The sequence below is a fragment of the Anas platyrhynchos genome, chromosome 2 (genome assembly GCF_047663525.1).
Source record: "Anas platyrhynchos isolate ZD024472 breed Pekin duck chromosome 2, IASCAAS_PekinDuck_T2T, whole genome shotgun sequence".
Classification (NCBI taxonomy): Eukaryota; Metazoa; Chordata; class Aves; order Anseriformes; family Anatidae; genus Anas; species Anas platyrhynchos.
Genome location: NC_092588.1, coordinates 138,244,809 through 138,267,159, shown reverse-complemented (window position 1 = coordinate 138,267,159; position 22,351 = coordinate 138,244,809). Strand labels below are relative to the sequence as shown.

The following is a 22,351-nucleotide window of genomic DNA, read 5'->3' as shown; positions in this document are numbered from 1 at the left end:
TCAGGTTGTGGTGGGACTTTAACAACAGCTTCTGGCATCTTCATGTCTCCCAACTACCCTATGCCATATTATCGCAATTCAGAGTGCTACTGGTTGCTCAGAGGAAACCGAGGAACCCCGTTTGAAATCCAGTTTGAACAGTTCCATCTAGAGAATCACTCAAAGTGCAACTTTGATTACCTTGCGGTATGTACCCCATGACCCTTTGCTCCACAGCAGGCAGCTAAGTACAATGAATGCAGAGGCAAAGAAAAACACATGGCTTTGGTCTTCAAATGTTGATATGTGAACAGACCCAGAACAGGAAAGCTCCATGCTACCTTCATACCTGGTGCTCAGGGACATGGTTTAATGTGTGATGTTGGTAGTAGGGAGATGGTTGGACCAGCTGTATCTTGAAGGTCTTTTCCAACCTTAATGATTCTATGATTCTGTGGTTCGGAGCAGCAAGAAGACAGGCAGTGGTGTCTGTGTATTGCACAAAGGTAAGAAAAGCATTTATGTCTAGATGGGCCACTTAAACAAAAATAGGTCTACATCTATTAAATTCACTGTGTTTTGGGCCAAGGACTAAGTATGGTCTCCTAGCAAATTACAAGGAAAATGGCACAATAGTGTAAATAACCCTACTATTAATCCCAAATTCCATATTCAAATTGTTGGTAAATTATATGAATATATTTATTAGAATTGAAGTGGAGCACAGTTTTCCCCTATGAGTGAGTAAGCCCCTCCAAACCCACCAGTATTTGATTATTGGCTTCCTGTTTTTCCACTGATCTGCTTGTTTCTGAAATGCCTGCGAGGCTTCATTTGAGCAAAAAATAGTATTTAACCTCTTGTGTACCCAGAAACAATCCCCTAAACAGACATTTGGCAGGGGAAATTACTTAGATTTGTAATGCTACCAGCTTTAGTAAATTCAATAGTCAGCATTGTGCTATCAAAGTTGAAACAGTTCTAGTTCCTCAAATTCTGTAGCAACCAGCAGAATCACCGAAATTATATTTTATGGAGGAACCAACACACTTTTCTGCCTGCTTCTAAATTCCCTACCCTTCTCTCTCTCTCTCTCTTTTTTTTTTCCATTAAGATATTTGATGGCAACAGCAGCAATGCTAAACAGCTAGGTAAATTTTGTGGGACTCAGACACCACAACTCATCCGTTCAAGTGGAGACAGTGTGTACATAAAACTAAGGACAGATAGCAGTCTGCAAGGTGGAGGTTTTTTAGCTAAATACAAACAAGGTAAGTAAGCAAAACAAGATAAGAACATGTTTCTGTAGTTCAGCTTGGTCCTGAAACTGTCTCGCAGTCCATGATCTTATTTATTCCTGAACACAGAACAAAGCATGGAGCATATCACTGACCTAGATTCTTTAGTCTGCTCCAGTCACAAGACACAGAGAACTAAAAATTAACTACCCCTCTACCCACCACAGAGATAATCTCTTCCCTAGAAGAAAGTTGGTGAGGTGGCCCTGCTGGCCCTGCTGCTATTACTTGTATCAGTGGTACTTTCCACTCCAGAGTTACTCAGAATACCAAGTGTTGGAAGTTCCTAACAGGGTAAATTGGAGTATTCTTTCTCATCTGTTTACGCAGCCTCCTGACCTTTTAATAGAGAAGGCAGATAGAATATAGGCTTCTATGCCCTTATAGCTGCTGTGAGGCAGGATTGCTAAGGGTAAAGGTGTTACCTTCAGCCCTCGTGGATTATTTCAGGTGCTTGGCATCATTTAGCCTACCTGGAACACTTCAAAGAGTTTCATTTTTTATATTTTGTGGTAAGGGTCACAATTTTCTTGCACACATTTTTACGTACAGTTGTTCTACCCCAAAATATTGGAATATTAACATTTGGCAAAACAAACAAACAAAATACAAGAATATACATGAAGAATTAAAGTTTTCTGTTCCCAGTCATAACCTTGGATATTGTCCCAGTGTTTTCTTTTCTCCTTATACATTCTAGTGTATATAGTTAGATATGCTGTGGAGGATACAGAATTTCACCACACACATGTGAGCTATAGGTATCTTTGGGTACTCTAAATATGACAGACCCAACTGATAGAGATAGCTTCAGGTTTTTAGCCATTAAGTTGCCTTACATTTTGCACTAGTAAATGAATTTGGAACAAAAACCAAAACCCAACAAAGCTATTCGTCACATGGCACACACTATAATTAGAAGGGTGAAGTAGTGGTGGCTCCCTAATTCCTTAAAGATATATATAAAGATACCTATATATATAAAGATAAAGATATAATCTACCTTGAAATTTTCAGACTGCAAAATCAAGACAATACATTGGAATAGGGTTCTTTCTCCCCCTTCCATTAATTAAATGGAAAGCACTCAGAAAACCTTCAGATGTAGAGGTACCAGATAATGTATGAGCTATGCTTTACATTCATGTTTAATTCCTGAAGTTGCACATGCACCAAAGAAAGCTTTCAGTAGCTTATCCAAAAGCTAAAATTATGTAGGAACTAGTGGTGTAAAAGAAGGATGTTTAGACGCCAGATGCATTTATATGAGCATGAAAGAAAGGCAATGATGAATTGGAAAACATTGCAAAGGAAAACATCGTATCAAATTAACAATCAAAGGCACCTTTGTGCCTGATAAGTTTCTAATAAAATCCTGATGGCAGGGGGTAGCAGCTTTTGCCCATTTTGCATTCTTCAGAATCCATTTCATGCTCTTCATCCCGTCCTTTCAAACAGTTATATGCTTCAGTGTAGCTTTGCAGAAAAGCTCCACTCCACTAGACCCTGACCCTGACCCTCAGCTGTATTCTGAGCATTTTGAACTCCTAAAAACACAGACCTTGCTGCTCTGTAAATCATTTGGAAAGAATCCAAAAAATGTGCAGGAGGTAGGTGTATTATTCTTTTTGACAGACAATAGAAGATTTTTGCAAGTGAATCTCAGCTATTTCTGTTGTTCAGACACTGCAGATTTGCTGTGCAAAGCAAGCATCTCGTCCTGCTCCATTCCTCCTGCCCACGTCCTGTCTGTGCATCACACTGCTCTGCTCCTGACACACACTGTACACTGTCTCCAGAGAAGGAATCACCCGTATTGACATCTGTCTTTAGTGAAAGACAGATTCAGGAAAATGAGACTCACTGACATAATGCCATAGTTGTCATTTCATTCTTTGTCTGGTTTAGGTTATTTTTAAATTTCTTTGTCTTTCAAGGAAAGCTCTTGTTATTCCAGGTGAGTGTCCAGTACTTCTGCTAGGCTGTTATTATATGAATCAACATTAAAATCATGGCTGCTTTTGAAAGAATATAGTGCTCACTTCCAGTTCCTGTAGCTGGAAGCACTACAGTTTCCATTTGTTGTTTTAGCCAAGGATTATTTTCTTCTAGTTTACTGAAATAAACCACTTTAATCTACTAGGCAATCTTTGTTGAGCACCCTCCCCCAGAATTGTTTCAAAATGATGGAGCAAATTATTAACTATTATTAGTTAATAAAAAATAAATAGAAGAAAATATGTTTCAGGAATAACCATGTGTTTAAAACTGAAGAAAATAGTCCCTCTCTCCCCCTTCCCCCCCAAAAAAAAAAAAATATAATCTATGCCACAATATAAAAACTGGCTGATAAGTCTGCAAGTGCCAGAAAAGAAGACCATTCTTTTTTTTTTTTTTTTTTTCAATTCTCTTTTTGCCTGTTTTTTTTTTTTTTTTTTCTTTAATCTGTGGATAAAAATATTTTTCACCTCATAATGGTACCCATAATTTCAATTAGTATTTTTGAGATACTGAGTTAAAAAACACTGCACAGATATAATCTATCACCTCTTTTTCAGATTGCCACGAAGTTCTGACTGTTAACCGTAGCCATGGCATATTGGAAAGTTTAAATTATCCAAATAATTACCCCTTAAGTGAGCACTGCAACTGGACCATTCAAGCAACAATGGGGAACACGCTCAACTATAGCTTCACAGCCTTTGATTTAGAAGATGGATCTGACTGTGACTTTGACTACTTGAAGGTATGTACTCGGGTTTTAGAAACAAGAACTACCAGATCTTCTCCAATAATGAAAAACAACGAGGATGCAGAAGACCAGGGGTAAATTTATCTTATCTAAATGTAGCCATTAAAAGCTGTGTGTCCAAATGTATTTTCCCTATTTCCACTGTGGTCAGTAGGGAGTGAAGCACTGCCAGAGACCAATTCATCCTGCCTTAAGACAGATGTCCGCAGCAGGGAGGACGCAGGTGCCTAGATTTGCTACTGAGAGCCTAGATACCAACTTAGATTAGATGCAGTGTTTTTTTTGGCTGCAGCGAGATGACATTGCAGTGTCATGTAAAGAAGTGGAAGAAATTCTGAGATTAGTAATGATTACTAAAACACAGTGGACCCAATTATTCTCTTCTCAGTTTCATCTGAAAAGTAATGGGAAATGTTCAAAAGCTTTAAAATATTTTAATTCTACAATTTTTAATAGAAGGTTGCTGTGTCTCTTGATTACATTAACCTACTTGTCATAGTTAACCTAATTCTTTAAAAGGACTGAAAAAAATTGAAATTATCCACAGAAGAGTTTTTTTAGCTAAATGAAACAATCCAGTCAATCTAAAGACAAATATTTTCTTATTTCGATTCCTCAAAAAATCTATTTCTAGGACGTCTGAAGATGTATTTTCTCTCAGTTTTGTACTTCATGCTGTGTGAAGTAGAATGCAGTCATGATCACTGCTATACTGAAGGTTATAATCTTCTGCTTACAATTTCAATCTTTTGCTGAACCAATCCATCCTTCACATCTCACCCTTGTACAGGATGCCAGAACACAGCCCCTGTGCTCTACTTAGGTTTTGCACAAGAGGAATTGAAATTTAGAGACATATTAGAGAAGGCTACTTACAGCCAACAAGAGAGCTAAGGAACCGTGCCCACATTTATTGGGATGCTTACTTACAGCGGGCTCTTGCAGAAAGTCAAGCAACAGGCCTGGCGTTGGGCTAATGAACTCCCTCTAGACGTTCTCCCTCACTCCCCCTAACTCCTTATTATGCCTTCTTTCAGAGCTCAAAAATTGGTAATAAACTGGCAAAAAGTGGAGTTTTTTTTTCCAAATTTATTCTGTTATTGGCCAGGAGTGGAAAGAAATAATAGACATGCAAAGAAAATAAACAAGGGAGCACTGTATTGAGAGCTAGCAGAAGTTGCTTAAAACCTTGTTCATTTTTTGTGAGGAGTCTGAAAAGGAAATACTGGAGCCAAATGGAGAGGCCAGTGCTAGTCTCCAGATCCCTAAGCCCTTGATCCGTGAAAGGCAGGAGCCCTGCACACAGTAGCCAGCCAGTGAGGAGCAACAAACTTGCCAGAAAACACTCTTCTAGGCGTAGCTCAAGGCTGGAGAAATAGTGCCAGAGGCAAGGACCTGATCCAAAGCACTTAAAGAACAGAAATAAAACACATCAGAGGGAGGGAGCAGATGGGTAGCAGAAAAGTACTCTTTGTTTTAACAATGTTTCATTGCTTCCAAGCAAAGAAAACACAGACTGAAAGAGGTATAAAGAGTAAAATGCAGAGGTATAAAGAGTAAAATGCAAGGGAAAAAGAGAGTCATGAAGTGTGTTAAGGAGGCTTTAATTTGCAATTCATGTCACATTACTTGAAGAAGTCTTTCTCCAAATGCCATTAAGAAATACCACTTGGAAAAGATGTTCTTATTCGGTTGTTGCATGCTGCACAAATATGTGCCATAGTGTAAAAAAAGAGAACAAGGTTGAACCAGCCAGGGAACTGACTAGCATTTGCTCTCACCCTGTGTCTTGCGAAAGGGAGCACATTGGCAAGGCTGTGAAGTGCTCTGTGGTGTAGGGGAAAGGGGGAATCATCTGGAACAAGTCTGTGGTTCACTTTCTAAGTAGTCTGCAGATATTTGGGACTTCTCGGTATGAAATCCATGCGGAATCTGATTCCATGGCAAATTGGAAAAAGGGTTAATGTAAAAAAAAGACAAAGAGTCATAGCTGTTCAGCTGATATAAAATTACTTTTCTGCCACATGCTAGTTTTGAGATTTGTTTATTGCAAAGAGGCCTAAAAGGGGAAAGCTCTGATGCCCTGGCTGACTGTAAGACTGGGAAAACAGAGGTATAATCCTGTTCACTGCAGTCCAAGCGGGTGGTGCACAGACCATGTGCCAGAGCTCTTCACCGTTTTCTTAGAGAAAATTGGCAGCTGCTGCTCACGCTGTTTCCACATTGCTCCACTCACAGGACTGAGTGGCCACTGGTGCTGATCAGGTGCTCTCTTCCCCCAGGTGCTTTCAGGTATCCCTTTTCCCACCTCCTTGGGGCTTGGTGACAGCAGCTCTTCCAGCTGAGCCCCTTGCAGCAGGCAGCAACACCATGCCTGTTTCTTAGCTCTGTGACTGCCCCAACAGGAGCAGCCTGGTGATCCGTGGTAGTTAGCAGAGGGCTGGTTTGGTGGCAATATTTGCTAATACTTGATGGGAGGCTGGGGTTGGGAAGGATGAGGGCTAGCTGTTAGGTTGGATTAGCTGATGATCACAGTTGTGATGGCAGAGGAATTCAGGGAAAGAGATGAGTGATACAGAAAGATGAGACGAAATGCTGCAGAGGTGTTGTGGCAGAGAGCTGAACAGAGTACAATCAAGAAATGGTAGTTGCAAAAGAAAATGATGAACAAAGCTGCTTTTAAGACAGTGGGAGAAATAGATTTAATGCCTATTTTTATGACATCATTAGTGTCTTAAACTAGAACTCTGATTTTTTGGAAAATCTTTCTGATTTCTGTAGGAGAAAATTACGGTGGTTGGTAGGGCGGGGAGAGCTAGAGAGGGAAGGCTGCATTCCTGGTACTGCTGCCCCTGGCCCAGACACTGCGGTTTGGGTCCCACTCTCTATAATGGAAAAGGGCCTGTTCTTCAGCTTTGTGTTTAATTATAGCCTACTCTTCTGACCCAAACCCACATGCAGTATATGCGAAGAGCATTCTGCTTCCTGACTAATTCAATCTGATACACACAGAAGACATTCATTTGCTGTTTGCTCCCTGGCTTAATCCCCATATGAGTCAGAAATTGAATATGAATAATGACAAAACCAAAAGGTCCCTCACACAGGTATTCCTAGTGGTTGGCTGTTACCAAAGATGTTATCATCACTTAGAGCAAATAACGGTTTCAAATCAAAGTTGAGGAACAAGATAGTCAGATGTCCAAAGGGTACAGGCAAGTGCAAGTGCAGTGCACGGCTATCTCAGACTGAAATGCAGTCACAGCTGTGCAATGAGAAATCAGCCGTGTGTTGCATTACCTATTTCCTTTTCTCCTTTGATCATGGGATGCTTGTCGTGAGCCAGAACAGCTGCTGGCTGGCATTACTCATGGTGAGCAGCAGTCGCTCTCGGCAGGGAGCCTTGAGTGACTCTGACTCGGCCTGGCCTGGCCAGGGCCTGCATCTCCACTGCTGCGGGAGATTAAAAGGATTTATACCTGTGCCAGGCAGGAGGGAAGAAGCTTTGCTCCTCTGATTTGGTGGTGATTTTCTGCCCTTGTGCTTAGGTGCCAGAAATCAAGAAGGGACAGTGTTGGAATGAGGCAAACCTGCAGATTTTTCTAGTGGCAGCCTCCAGCATGAATCTGATGTGAGCACTTCAGCAAACGCTCAGTGTGCTGCGTATCAGCCTGTCAGACAATGTTGGCTCATTGCTGGTAATGCTCACAGGATGCCTGGCATTTCGCAGGGAGCTTTACAGTGATATTTCAAGAATAAAAGATGACTTGCTTGTGATAAATACTTTTACAGAAGTGGCAATGATAAGATACAAGGCATACCCAAAGAGCAGACTGGTTCTTTGTGATGCTGGACTAACCGTAATTAGATTGGAAGCTCTTTAAATTATATTTCATGCTGTGGCTTGGCCTAATAACCTAACATTAGTATTTCTAGGGGAGTCATCAGCCTGAAGACAGTGAGATATTGCAGACAATGACATGAAAATGTCATTCCTTCCTCTAAACTCACCAGGTTATTAGCTGAACAAGCATATATTTAACCCCCATCTACAATGATGAATTACCTTCTTATTTAGTATGACAGAACATAATCTCCACAGAAACAAAGCTATTTTGTAAGTATGGAGAATGTAATGTTACTGCCTGAAGATCAGAGTCCTGCAGTAAGACTGAAGTTTACTCCTCTCTTATCTAAGAAAAATATTATTTGAAAACCACTAATCTTCCTGTCCTGCAGTTAAAAACTTCCTCTATATTCTTCTGTTCACAAAGTATAACCTTCCATGGAAGTCCAGTCTGTTTAGCATTTGCTTTTATAAACACAGGGAAGACCTTGCCCAGCTTTTTGCAAGATGCCACCAGCCTGATAAGCAGATAGTAAAATGTCATGTGGCAGGACAAGATTCGGAGCTCTCTAAACCTCATGCCCTTTGACCTGTGCAGCATGTTAGTCTAGTGGCAAGGATGGAATTACCATTAACCCAAAGGTATCACCAATGGTATTACACTGGGTTAATGTAAAAGCACACCTTATCAGGACAGCTGTCTGGCTGATAACCACAGTGGCCTTTCACCGCAGTGGCTGCAAGGCAGGACTTTATTCCTTTTTGGAATAGAGCACTTCCTTCCTTACTTACTGCCAGTGTCTTTCGTCTTTCAATGATTAGACTTAGGTGGTTAAAATACCACTGCGTCCTTTATATATAGATGTTATCAAATGAGTACAGTAATTAATATGACATCTGCTCCCTAGAACTGTTTAATTTCCTTCTGGTAGTAACAGGATATGTCCTTTTTTTTTTTTTTTTTTTTTAAACCACAGCAGCATTCCAGAGATGTGCCATAACATCCTTTTTCTCCATCTGTGAATAATGCATTAGATAATTGTTTCTTGCACTCAGCTGGTCATCCTCTTTTTTTTGTTAGCTTCCCATAGGGGAAAGGAAGCTTACCCCGTTTCTAGTTTTGCTCTCCTCTGTACTTGTAATTAGTAAATATACTTAAACTGTATTAGGAGATTAACATTATGACATTTTATTTATTACTGTGCCTTTTTAAAGTGCTGCAGGAATTCTCCAAGCACAGAGAATGGCTTTGCTTATGGCCATGCATTGATTTACAAAATGTCACTGGTAGTACATCACCTTGGGGAACCAGACGATATATTAAATATACCCATCCAGGTTCTGCACACAGACATCAAATTACAGCCTGCTGGCCAGGCAGCAGCGGTATCCGTTAACGCAAGCTGGCAGCACGCCAGCCCATCCCTGAATTCCTTCAGGGATTTATGAGCCTTCACAAGAAGTTCTTTGGTGTAAGACTGAAGGGATGAAAAGTGACAACTGTCCTCAGGTCTCTGTTGCAGACATCACCATTTGTATACAGGGACATCTCAGCTCTTGCACTGATTTTCAGTGAGAGATCTGGGTAATCAGGAAAAGGAGCAAGTCAGGCCCAAAAGCTGTTCACCCTATACGAGACTGGCTCAGGGCTCAGAAAGATTTTTCTGTTTTCCCATTTGCCTGCATTGCCACAATTGAAGTACACTTTGGCTTTACTTTTCAAAAGGTTACTTAGAAGCAGGCTTTAGAAATGCACAAAGAAAAAAAAAAAACACATCACAACTGCTAAATTTGTCAGTGGTGAAATGGTTGCATGATGCTTGCAGAAACCTCAGATGACAAGAAGCACGAGTGGCACAGGAAGGCAGCAGAAACTCTGCTCTTGGACTTACAAAATGAGTCAGAGCTTCATGGACATTTTGTTGTCTACGCCCTGCCAGCTCAGAGCAATGTGACTTTGCCTGTACCTTCAGGAAAAAAACACTGTACAATGAAGTGACTGTGAAATACTAGCACATGTAGCTGATAGTAGCGTGCGTGCCCCTTGCTGGAGAAATAGCATTTGTAACTCATTTAATAGTGCTGGATTCTTCTCTCCTTTGTTCATCCCATTCTCCAAATTTTTCTGGAAAGCTTGGCCAGTGTGTAGGACCATCTGTGCAATGAAGCCGCTCATCCCAGTCAGTGCAGGCATCACAATATGAAGCTATACGGTGTCAGGAGAAAGCCCTCCTGACCTAGTCAAAGCTTCCCCTCATCAGAGGGAAGCCCACAGAAAAGCCAGAGAAAACCATACCAAACTTTGAGGAAGGGCTTGTCCCTCCTCTTCCTGCTGTTTCTGTGAGCTGGCAGTTTTGTTTTCCTGAAAGCATAATGGACAGGAACATTCCCAATCCCCGCCCCCATCCTTTTTTTTTTTTTTTTCTTTTTTTTTTTCTGTATTTTGCCAAGACCAAGCTGCACCTCTCCTCCATTGCCACAGTTACACGTGATGCAAATTTTCTCAAATGGGGAGATTCCCAGAGAGGATCCCATACCCGTTGGCCTGTGACAATGTCAGCATGATGATGTTGCTTGTGCTGGCAGTTTGATTCACCCAGACTGGTGAAGCACTTGAGGAGCAGCACAGAGCCATGCACACAAGTCAGCAGCCCTGCAAACTGCTCAGACCCGCCTAGGCTTCGTTTTGTGGGCTCTCTTTCTCCATTTCCCCCAGTTGCTGTGTTCCCAGGCACAGCCCTGTCTCTTTGTAAGGTGTTTCTTCCACTGTAGCAGCTTTCTGCTGTTATTCTTATATCATTTGCAGAAATAAGGCTTTCTTAGAAAGTTTGGAATAAGCAGATTTGTCCACAGTCAGAAGTTCTGGTTGTTTTCTTTGAGGAGGTAGTAAACAGGATTGTAAGAGATGACTTCTTTAAAAAATGTCACTGCAGTTCGATGTGGAATTTACCTTTGCTTGAAATTTTCAAAGGGTTTTCCCAGGGAAGTGGTCACGGCTCTGAGCCTGCATTTGGACGATGCTCTCAGACACATGGTCTGATTTTTGGGTGGTCCTTTGGGGATCCAGGAGTTGGACTTGATCTTTGTGTGTCCCTTCTAACTCAGGATATTCTATTAGTATTTCAGGCTTGGGTTATACGACAAAACACAGATTCTGATACAACTCTTGCTATTATAAAACATTTATACATTTCCATATGTTAGATATATCACAAAGAGATTAACTGGTGTATCTATATGTCCAGTGACCCATGATAAACTCTATTGCACTATGGAAGAAAATGGGTAATTAGTGAAGGAAATTGCCCACCGTGGTCAGAGCAAGGAGTTTTATCAAGGGTCATCTAGGGCATAAACATATGCAAATATTAATGGGGCTGGAGTTAGATGATCTTTAAGGTCCCTTCTAAAACAAGCCATTCTATGATTCTAAAACATTACTTATTACTTATAAAACATTATTTATAGAGAGTTTATAGAAGGAGGGCCTTTATCAGGTGGTACCTTCAAACACTTTTCATCTTGCAAACACAAACATAACCTTATGTCAGTCTCCTGTTTGTGCAGAGATAAAAATAACAAGGCTTCACAGTAAATCACTGGAAATCTTAAGCTGCCTTTGTTTCTGTGAAAGCTATGTTGCTGCGGTGTTAAGCTAGAGCAATGTGCCACATCCTGCAGCTTCACTTTGTTTCTTTTCTCTGGCTGACAGACCTGCAGGTTCGTAAGCTTGCACTCTATTTCTTTTCAAAGGAAATGTACTGCTTGGAAATGGATTATTTTCACCTGTGTTAATTCTTGCTTTAACAATTAGTGGTGATCTATTTTTTTGTAGTGCATTCTGGTAGTTGGATGATGATTATATTACCTGTTTTTTGCATTATTTCATTTTCTGGTAACAGATTTGTTGCGATGTCATCACAACTTCCTTCTCAAAAACTTACCCCTTCAGGAAGAGCTGCTACCTGTAATCACTGCCTCTAGTGTTTAGATCAGTCAAAACAATGCCATATTAGGTTTCACACTTTTAAGGGGAAGGAGATGCTTGTCTGTGTCAGAATAGCTCCTCAAGGATGTCTCTAGAGGCTCCAGTGGTGGGTAGGACACTTGTCATGGTGATCTAATCTAAGGTGTAATCTCCTTTCCTGAATTCTGCAGACAGCCCACACCTGTTGTGGTGTTGTCTTCAGACTACAAACAATGACTCAAATTGAGAGAATAATTGATGTAATTATTCATTATCATACAATGAATGAATGCCATCTGATAATAGATTTATTGATGACAGATAATAGAATTATCTGCCCAAAATAGAATTATTGGCAATGAAAATGAGAACTCTGAATGATCCCTTCTAAAAATGAGGGGGATCAGTATTCATAGGATGGCTTATCCCCTCATAGGAAACTGAAAGCTTGCCTTTGATGAGTCCATCATCTCCAGATCAAAACTATGGCTTCTTCCTATCAAATATTTGTAAGCAGCTTTTTTTCCAGAGCAGATTAGGCTAGGAGTTTCCCATTATAATAATTTTTCTGATGAAAAAATATCCCTTTTCACAGAGAAATTTAAAGTTTTGCCCTAAGAAAAATCAGCTTCCTGCTAGGAGAACAGAACAGATGGAGCCCCGCTACCTGTCTGGAAGGCTCCTGCCAGGCTCACTTTGCAAGAGGAAATAGTCTTGACAAGGCGTTCGGCTGCAAAATGTCCCCGCTGCACATTCAAAGTTTCTTTCCTCCAATTCACTTCTTTCCACATAGCAAACTCTGTTTTCCAGTAAGCTTAGTCACCGAGCCTTTACTCCACTTCTGGCAATGGGCTCCTCTGCCACAGGTCATGCGCTTTGCTTTGCTCCTCCGAAGAGCGGCGAACAGCTGTGGCCTGCAGATCATCATTACTGGTGTTAGTGACATGCTTCCAGGCTGACGAGTCCAGAAAGCCAACATCCACTGGCCACTGGTGACCACCGTGTCTCCTCTGGGAGAGCCATCCGAGCCGAGCCCTACCTGCAGCCTCGGCTAGCCTGCTGTCACGGCCCTGCTCCAACCTTCAGCAGATGGTTTTCAGCTGCCACCTTGCTGCAGGGCAGTCCCTCAGCCCGATTCATCCCCTAGAGAGCTAGTACCTCCCCTTCGCACTGCTGCGTCAGCCTACGCGCCTGCTCCTGGGCAACCTGATAAGGGGTTTCCCATAGCAGTTATTGAACCTAAGCGTAATGATTCATCTGAAGGTACTGCATCATGGCCTGGACCTGGTGCCTGGGTGTGGGCTAATGTAATGAAGCACTCTTGAGTGCTGCTGGGCAGCTGGTTTCATTAAGGGGGAAGGGAGGCTTTGCTTTTTTTGCCATGCTAAGGATCTTAAACTGTGCTGCAGTATCTGTCAATATCATTACAAAGCCCTTGGATTTTCTAATGGAGGCTAACAGGCCTGAAGAAATAAATAAATAAATAACAGAAGGGTTCCCTGCATGGAAAGGGAGTAAATGCTCTCCTCCCAGTGGTTAGCTGGGAGGGAGCCCCGTGCCCAGTTCCTACAGCCAGTATGCTGCTGGAGTGGCTAACCTTGCGCAGACCAAGGCAGTGCCATGCCTCGTGTTGCCTGGGGAAGGGCTTTCCCTCGATTTGCAGCAGTTTCGGATGGCACAGCTGACAAAGCAGGCCCTTAAATGAGAAACACTGCCTCGGAGATCAGAAGAGAAATTGTGGCCCATGAGATGGGCGCTCAGCTTCAGTTTCACTTGCCTGTATTTGTGTGAGAGCAAGATGTGGTTTTCGATGTTCAGAATGCTTTGTGAAAACACACAGCTGTTCCCTTCATTTATAAGTGAAAGACAGCTTGAAAAAAAACCCTCTGTAATTCTAGCAGCGGTGGCTCTGCCTCTCTCAATGAGTTACAGCTGGCCAGGCACTCGAATTTCCTGTGAAACTCCAGCCTGAACCGAGCACCACGGGGCAGCGCCGCATGAAGGGATTGCCATGGTGACCATTATTTGTGTCGTGAAAAACCCACTGGCTGTTTTCAGGGCAAATTACACAGAAATGTGACGCTCGCCGTCTTAGATAAAAATAACACTCCCCGATGATTCAAAGTTACGGAAGACTCATGAAGCTTGTTTTTTTTTGTTTTGATTTGAAATGATTTAGTCCATAGCTCTTTAGAAAGTTTTTAATTTGTAATCACCAAAGCTAACGGCTGATCGTTGAATATGTGTCTCTTTGGCTCTCATTCAGAGCTCAGATTCGTGGTCCCCACATTGATTCATTCTTCCCCATTCACATTTTTCTGGTGTAAGATTTCCATGGCTTGAAGCCACACAAATGAGTCGTATATACCACAAAGCCATCGAAGGAAGTAGCACTACTAAAAATCTAATTGGATCTGACTTATTTCATTTTGCTGAGCTTAAGCCATAGAAGAATGCGTAAAGGTCTCAGCCTGGCTTGAGAGAACGTCCTAACTGTAATGCTGGGCATGGAGCAGCTCATCTGTATGTCAGCTGGTGTCATCTGTATGTCAAGCTTTATATTTGGAAAGAATGCAGATGAATGCAACTCGTTAACATCTAATCTTTATGATAATTTTATATCAATTACCAAACACATCTGGTCAAGGCTTTGCAAGAACTACCAGCAATCAGTTGGCAAGTAGAAACTTTCAGGCTTTTCTGATTTCACCACGGCATGATAGTTCTCAAGTTCCAATACATTCCTCATGCTCTGGGCATTTCATGGCATTAGAGGATTGAAAAACAGAAAGATTCAAGGTCACAAGCCATAAAACAGGCCATGAAATATTACCATAGAATTATTCCTGCAATTTACCCCTAACTTCTGGCTGAACTACATTCAATTTATTTTATTTTTTTTTATTGAAAAAACACATTCAAACCTGACTGTCAGCTTGAGGATTTGAAACCACTTGAGTAGACTTCTGGCCCCCAGCTATGTCTTAAATCAACAACACGGTTTCTGAAAGTTTTGCAAGACCAACATCTTGAAGAGAAAAGCTGAGGGCTTAATTATTGATTATCATACGTGAGTGCTGGAAAATGTGCAAAAGAAGTAGCTAGCACGGTTAGTCAATATTTACTGTAATATCACACTTCCATATTATCGGCATTCAATGTAGGTGAATTGTTAGTGGAATCAGAGGTATTTAGAAAAGAGATTTGAGTGGAGAGCAAAGATAAATAAACCTTGGCTGTCTATCTAGAGATCGTAGATTTGATTCTTTGCGTGGGGAGAATTTTATGGTGATGGCTTCGGAACAGAGAAAAGTTTTTGTTGAAATTCTGAAAGGAAACATGCCAAAAACTCACAATGAGAATGCTCAGACATGGTTTCTGTGCCAGTAGTTTGCTGGGTTGTGTTAGGAAGATGTGCTATTCTGTGAGACAGAAGGTTGGACAAACTGCAGCAAAGTGGTAAAAAAGCATGAGGGTTCCTGTTATTCTAAATGTTCAGAATCACAGTAACTAAAGAAGAAATAGTAAAGCAACTCATAATTTGACAACAACTGGCAGTCTGGTATCATATTCAAATGCAATTTATTTATGTTTATTTTTTACCAGGTTTACAAAGATCATACACCTTTCTCCCTGAATAATGACAGTGAGCACTGCAATACTTGGTGAAGAACATAGATGCATATTCAGTGTGATTTACTGGATATGAAAAAAGTGCCATATCCACTGGCTAGGATGAGAAAAAGTCTTTAAACCTGTTTGGAGACAACTGATGTAAAGAGGTGCAAAAGCTCAGGGCACCCACTATGACTCCATGAAAACATGTCTTAAGTGTTTTTATTTAAATGGGAGCATCTGACTAGCTTCAGATTTTAAGATTTAAATGCAGGAATATTTCCTTATCATGTTGTTTGTTCCATTTTTTTTAGAGCATTAGTGTTTCAAGAGTAGGATGGAAGAATTCTCTTTTGTGTTTGGGGAACAGAAAGATTTTCAGGCTGGCTACATCTGCCAACACTCTGACTGTCAAAATACCATCACGTAGAATATGATTTGTAAAGTATTTCTAGGTGCAAAAGTTCAGAAATCATGACTCCACTTCTCCTCCAAAGTAGGACACTAGCATAAGAACATGACAAAATAAACAAACGTGAATTTTGCCTTGTGGTTTTTGAGGATTTGTTTTGCTTTTTGTTTTCAGTTTGCCGTCACTACACTGTGAGGCTCTGGTGATGCTGACTCCTTGGTTTAGTCCACCATAAGTTCAGTCTGTCCTGAAATCACCTGAGTGCAGTCTTACAGAAATAAGCAAATAATCTGGGTTACCACCAAAGGGTTCGGAGGCACTGAGTATGTTAGATGCATAGTAAAATCGGACCTATGACATCCCCTTTTTCTTTCTATTTCAGTTCATTGTTGTGTTTGCCCCTTATATTCTTCCCTACCAACCCCCAATACACACCAAAACAGAAACACCAAGACATTCCTGCTCCACATGATGTGCAGCCAGGTTTTAAGACATATTGCAGTTGCATATGGTCATTGTTTCATCCAAACCTTCCCACATTCCCCATGGCTGATATTGCTGCATCAGGGTGGCTGTGTGTTGGAGCATCAGTGCTTTCTTCAACATCCTATGCAAAACACTAAGAACTGGGGAGCTGCTTTTTACCTACTGGGATATTCTTTGTTTCATTTCAGCTCTATGATGGACCTGATGAACGATCCAACCTGATAGGTACTTTCTGTGGACAGTCTCTTCCGCTGGCAGGGAGCACCACAGGGACCAGTCTCCATGTGGCATTTTATTCTGATGGACTGAATGCTAGAAGTGGGTTCCAGATGCTGTGGCATGTCAATGGTAAGTTGACCAGGTTTTTCAGGCAAAGTATGTTTTCTTCTTTTCTGTATACAAAGTAGAGTCCCAGCTTAGGTTGTCAACATGTCAGCTAAGTAGAAATAACCTATTAGAGCACTGAAAATATTGCATTTACTCATAATTGCTCCAATACATTCTCAGTGAATGTTTCTGTACATACATACCTTTGAAGATTATCTGTAAGCAAAATACCCTTTCATCTACAGGAGTAGGCACAGGATGAGGCGCACCTTCAGAATTTATGTGCTGAAAAGGAGATATACACCATTCAAGGGGGACTTGGACTTTCTAATAGGAAACAAGCTCTCAGTTTGTCTGATTCCTATAGGCTCTTTTTTTTTTTTCCTTCTCTGCAGGCTTCTCTCTAGTTTTCTTTAGTGGTGATTGTTTTCTTGGGCAGTGCGTTCACTTCCAACCTTCCAGCCTCTGCCCCCCTCCTTTCTCTGCATGAAATAACATTGGCCAGGATGTGCTTTGGGTGTTTTTTTTTCTCTTGTATTGCTTGTCACAAAGAGTGTCACAGGCCTCGTTAAATAGGCAAGCATGCATGCCAATTATAAACCAATCTGTTAGCGATTGTACAATGATTGTACACTGCTTAAGACAGGCTACAAACGCAACTTCTTCACTCTGCTTATTTAACAGCAATATTGGACTGCAACAAGATTAAATCATATGCTATTGTACACCCCATCAAAGAGGATTCAACCTTGAAAATAATTAAATAGCCACAGTTGCCCTGTCTGTCTAATCAGTTCACACCATTCAGCTTTGACAGCATTGTAAAGCAGCTGAAATCGGCTGCAGAGGCCCTACTGCGGGTTGCTGAGGTGTATGGCATGCTATACATTGTGTGAATAGGAGCTCCTCTGTGCTACCATGGACTGCTGGAGTTCACGGGCTCCCAAAAGGCTCTCTCCGACTAGACAGTGCTGTTTTGCATTCAGTGGAGGTCAAGGAGCATTTCTGGGCAAAGGAGGGACGTAAGCGGGAGGAGTGAGATGTGTGGCAGAGCCAGCAGGGGAAGTGCCGCAGCACAAAGGTATGTTCTTGTGCTCCGAGGTGATGTCATTCTGGGACCACACAAAAGAAGAAAAAGTGGAGGCTTTTATGCACAGAGCCAGATGACATCAGCTCCATACAGTAGCCATGGTTCTGGGTGAACTTGCTTTTCTAAAGCTCTCAAAACTTTCCAAGATCTGCCTGCGTGGTGAGCACTCTGTGCTTTCCCTCCAGCTCCCCCCACCGCAATCATTTCCCGGACTCTCCAGCCCTCTCCTACCCCCCCTGCACTCCTTTTCTGCACTGACACATTCACTTCTCTGTCAGCCAGCACTGCCCCTCTGTTTGTTTCTGGCATGAAACAAAGCCCAGACTGCTAATGTGGGACCATGTCTGAGCAGCAGAGCAGGATGTGTGGGTTCAGATAGGGCTGGCTTCTAGGGAAGTCATTGCAGGCTCTGCACATCACAGCTGTGACTCCTGACAACCTGTAATATGAGTGCAAGTTCCTCCAGAGCTGCCTGCAGTTGTCTTCTTTCTGTATGTTGCAGGCATTTCCTTTTTTTCTGGATTGGTGACACACAGATATGGGTAGCCCTCTTGCCCTTCGTGGCTATGTTGTCTGAGTGTATACTGCTGCCCTAGACTGGATAAAATTAGATATGTTGCTGTGGTCCAAGTGCTGTGTTCACTTCTGCCTTCTGAAAATCTTTTAATGCACAAGAAAACAAACAAACAAACAAACAAACAAACAAAAATCTTGGTGAAGAAAGTCGCCTACTATTGGGGAATGCAGCAGATGCTGCCTTTGAATTGGGAGTTTCAGACTGAAGTATTCAGCTCCCCTCTTCCCTGAGGGCAAATCTCTATGAGAAACTGAACCTGGGTCTAATAACATCTCACCTGACAAGAAAATAACAGGGCTATATATATTTTCAGAAAGAGATTTTGCTTCTACTCAAGTGACAAATGTGTGCTCTGGAGTTCAAGCTCCTGTGAACTATTTCTCAGGCTGTTCATGTGCTCCTCAGCTGGCAGTTGCGAAGCGTCTATGAGATGTATATCAACAACATTCACATGCTTCGGTAATCAAAGAGAGCAGCACTTCTGCTTGCCACCATGTGCCTGATACAGTTCACTTCAGACACTCTTTCTGGTAGCTTTGCTAGCAGTTATGAGATGATCACAACAAGACAAATGCTTACCTCATTGATAACTGACATGAGGAGCCCCTGCAGACAGACACGACATGAATATGAAGTGTTTAGAGTTGAAACATTTGCATCTGTTCTTCCCACTTACTAAGCTGCTGATTTTCAATTGCTGACGGAAACCCAGTCTTTAGGCTTTCCCAAAGGCATAATGAGTAACTGATCTTGTGGAAATGCTGCTATTTATATTTAGAAGTGTCTTATATCATTTTAACTTGTAAAGAAAGCTGAAGTGCAAACAATTAATTTTAAAAGTGGCTTTGATTCTGAAATAACACTGTTCATCTAAAGGGTTTCCATTGATTAAGCAGGATATAGAATTGATTTAGCCAGAGTCGATAGTGTTTTCTTCTGCAGGCAGGGCCTCAGGAATCTGATTCACTAGAGGAAAGCTTGGATCTGCAAGGTGCTCATTCCAGGCCTGTTGTTTATTAGGAAGCTTAATACAGGCAAATATATTTGGGGACACATATTAGCCCTTTGAGAATGAACAAACTCTTGCTAACAGGCTGGACGTTGCAAAGATGGCTTGCTAGTTGAATGCTGTCCTAAAAAAAATAAAAAAATCAGGAGGCCAAAAGGTCAAAGGTCTCTCAGTGCAAAATTACACCAGTGACAACTGTCACTATCTGAGAAGACATATTTCCTAGACCTGTCACTTACCTTATTAAGCAATGTGTGTGTAGGCACTGGCTGCTTTATATATATATAGATCAGTGTTTCGTTGGGAGCTTGCTCATCAGGCTGCTTCATTGTTAGTAGAGCTTATAAATTTAATTGGCTCTTCTCAGCATAGTCAAAATTTGTGTCTGCTGTTCTATTTTCTGTGGCACGTTAACTCCCCCTTTAAAAAAAGAAGCAGAGCACACTGGTGAGAAATGAATAATGTAGCCCTAAAGTATTGCTTTTTTCCTTTGCCATCATCTTCTTTCTGTTAGATTTCCCTAGGGAACCATAGCTGATGGACAGGGAGTGGAGAAATCCTTCTTAGTGCATGAGAAGAGCAGTTTTATTATACCAAGTCCATATTTTCAGAAGATGAAAGCTGTTAGAAGACATACAATAACTAAAGACTGTTTTTCAGTATATTTGCAGGTAGAATGTGAAATAGTTTGTTAGTTCTTCAGGGAAGCATAACAAAAACATGCTAGATTAAGATGCAGAAGCTATTCACTGCAGATATTTGCCAGACATCCATTAGGATTGCTGGAGAGAATATTGCACTGCGGGTCAATCAGGAAGCTAAGGCCCAGATTTCCTAAGCCTGTATCCTAACTCTGTGGCTGATTTCTTGTGTAGCCTTGGTCAAATCACCATTAGTTCAGTTTTCAAAAATGACTATTCCTTTTTAGTGTCTTTTTGTCACGTTAAGTCTGAGATGCACAGGGTCTGATCTTTTCAAGTCCTGAGCGGTTGCTTTGAATTGGCGGTGTGCCGTGTTGAGTTGGCTTTTTGTCTGGCTATTGAAATATTAAAATAGCCAGACAAAATAGCCAGTCTGGCTATTAAAAAACATGTTCTCTGTGAGACATGATGATGAATTAAATTTTGTTCCTTCAACTAATACATAAGTTCCATTATAAGAATAAAGACCAATTTTTTCATACAATGCTTGTTGTTAAACTGTTCAGTCAATGCCTGAGAGCTAGAAAGTGGCTTTTATTTAAACATTGAACACTGGCAGCTGCTACAGGAACTGTGGACATTCAGTATCTTGGAGGATTCAGCTCCTGTTTACATGCCTAAAAGCACCTTTAAGTCCCTGGGTCCCTGTAGTCTACCTTTATCTAATATCCATCTCACTGATATCAGACTGGAACATATAGAAGAAAATACAAGAACTCAGGAGACTGATAAAACAATAATAATGAAAGCTACAGAAGTAATTAACAAATCAGAAAGGAGAAAACAAAACAACAACAACAAAAAAAAAACACGCTTTTTCAGTTGAATTTTTAATCTCTTGCATAAACCTTCATAATAAAAATTTGCACTTTCTCCTATGGATAATATTCTATGAAATAAATCTACTCAAAAGAGTAAAAGATTTCAGAATCAAATCCAAGTCATGCTTGCCACTGTTAGTATAGTGCAGACTCATTCTGTACTCCATTCTCTGTACAGAGACTCACTCTGTGCAGGCTCATTCTAAGTGCTCCATGCAGCTACAATCAGTTAACGTTTACTGAAATGTTTCAGTATGAGCACAACAAATGGAACAACCCCGAAACCTTTCATTTCCCTAACTCTGACTTTACAGGAACAGTGTCAACTCACTTTAAGCTTTATGGAAGGGACTTTTCTAATGTGTGGCTAAAACACAGCCATGAATAAATCCGAAAACCTTGCAAATAATAGAGGTTTCCACAGATTACTACTTCTGTATTCATCTATAATTATTTATGAGAATAGGGATTCTTCTTTGGTTAATGAACACCATCTGCTAAGCAGACAGGCACTAATATGGTAAGACATCTATAAATCATCCCTTGCACAATCTTCAATGACTACTGATACTTTAGCCAGAGAAAAGCAAAAACACCAAATACATGTTTCCTGAGCTTTCTATTTGTTGACTGATGTCCTAGCAACTAACACCAGGTTAGGTAGTTGTTTTAAACATTTTTCAAGGGAATTCCAAGACCTTTACACTTCTAAAACAATATTTTCCCTCCTTTTTTTTTTTTTTTTCTCAGTTTAACTGCAAGGCAGAAGTTACCAAAAATGACTGCAAAAAAGTCTGCAGAAACTAAGCATATGCCATAATGCATTTCAGCTGCACTTTTCCACAGTGCAGCTGTCCGTATAGCTGTCCATATACAGCAAGACCATGCATTTCTGTGCTGTGAAATTTTTTTTCAAGATATTCCACTTGGATCAGAATAGTTTCAAATTCACTGTTATTTCACTGAGACCTGAAATTATGCAGCAATTTAGAAGTTTTGCCTCCTCATTTCTGTTTATCCCTAAACATCAATATTTTTTTTCCTTTCTTGTCATATAGAGCAAAATTTCCATTTATGTGAATAGAAGCAAAATATAATGTGATGTTTACAGACAATGTAAACACTGGGTGAAGGTTTGTGTTCATTTAATGGTGATTAGCTGAGATGATTACATTATAATTTAAACTTTTCCTATTTCAGCATCTGAGTAAATAGGCAGGCTGTTTTTCTATGAGTTACATTCTAGGTCAAATAAAAACTTATTTCATTGCTTGTTCAAAAAATAGGAAAAGGATAGGGTACATAAAACTGTGTGCTTCAAAACACTGGACCAACATTTCTCCTGCTTTTTCCTCTTAAATGCAAAGTCCATGCATACATACACTTATATTTATGCGTGTAAATATATATGCATATACATATATGTGTATATATTCAGCCTGAACACCATTTAAATGAATGTAATTTCTT

The 22,351-nt window shown here is 40.8% G+C and overlaps 1 protein-coding gene and 1 long non-coding RNA gene across 3 annotated transcripts in view; one reads left to right on the top strand and one right to left on the bottom strand.

Annotated features, from left to right (window-relative positions):
* CUBN (cubilin) overlaps nucleotides 1-22,351 on the top strand; it is a 140,820-nt gene that overhangs the window by 35,861 nt on the left and 82,608 nt on the right. For both annotated transcript variants that reach the window (XM_005015103.6, XM_072033674.1), the window contains exons 25-28: nucleotides 5-186; nucleotides 1,094-1,250; nucleotides 3,836-4,023; nucleotides 16,545-16,704. In XM_005015103.6, coding sequence (XP_005015160.4) covers nucleotides 5-186; nucleotides 1,094-1,250; nucleotides 3,836-4,023; nucleotides 16,545-16,704 — 687 coding nt within the window. The remainder of the gene's footprint in view (nucleotides 1-4; nucleotides 187-1,093; nucleotides 1,251-3,835; nucleotides 4,024-16,544; nucleotides 16,705-22,351) is intronic.
* LOC119716110 (uncharacterized) lies at nucleotides 8,813-13,772 on the bottom strand. Its single transcript, XR_005263819.2, has 2 exons — nucleotides 12,883-13,772; nucleotides 8,813-12,757 (listed from the first exon to the last, which is right to left on the bottom strand). It is a non-coding gene; the product is annotated as an uncharacterized lncRNA (long non-coding RNA).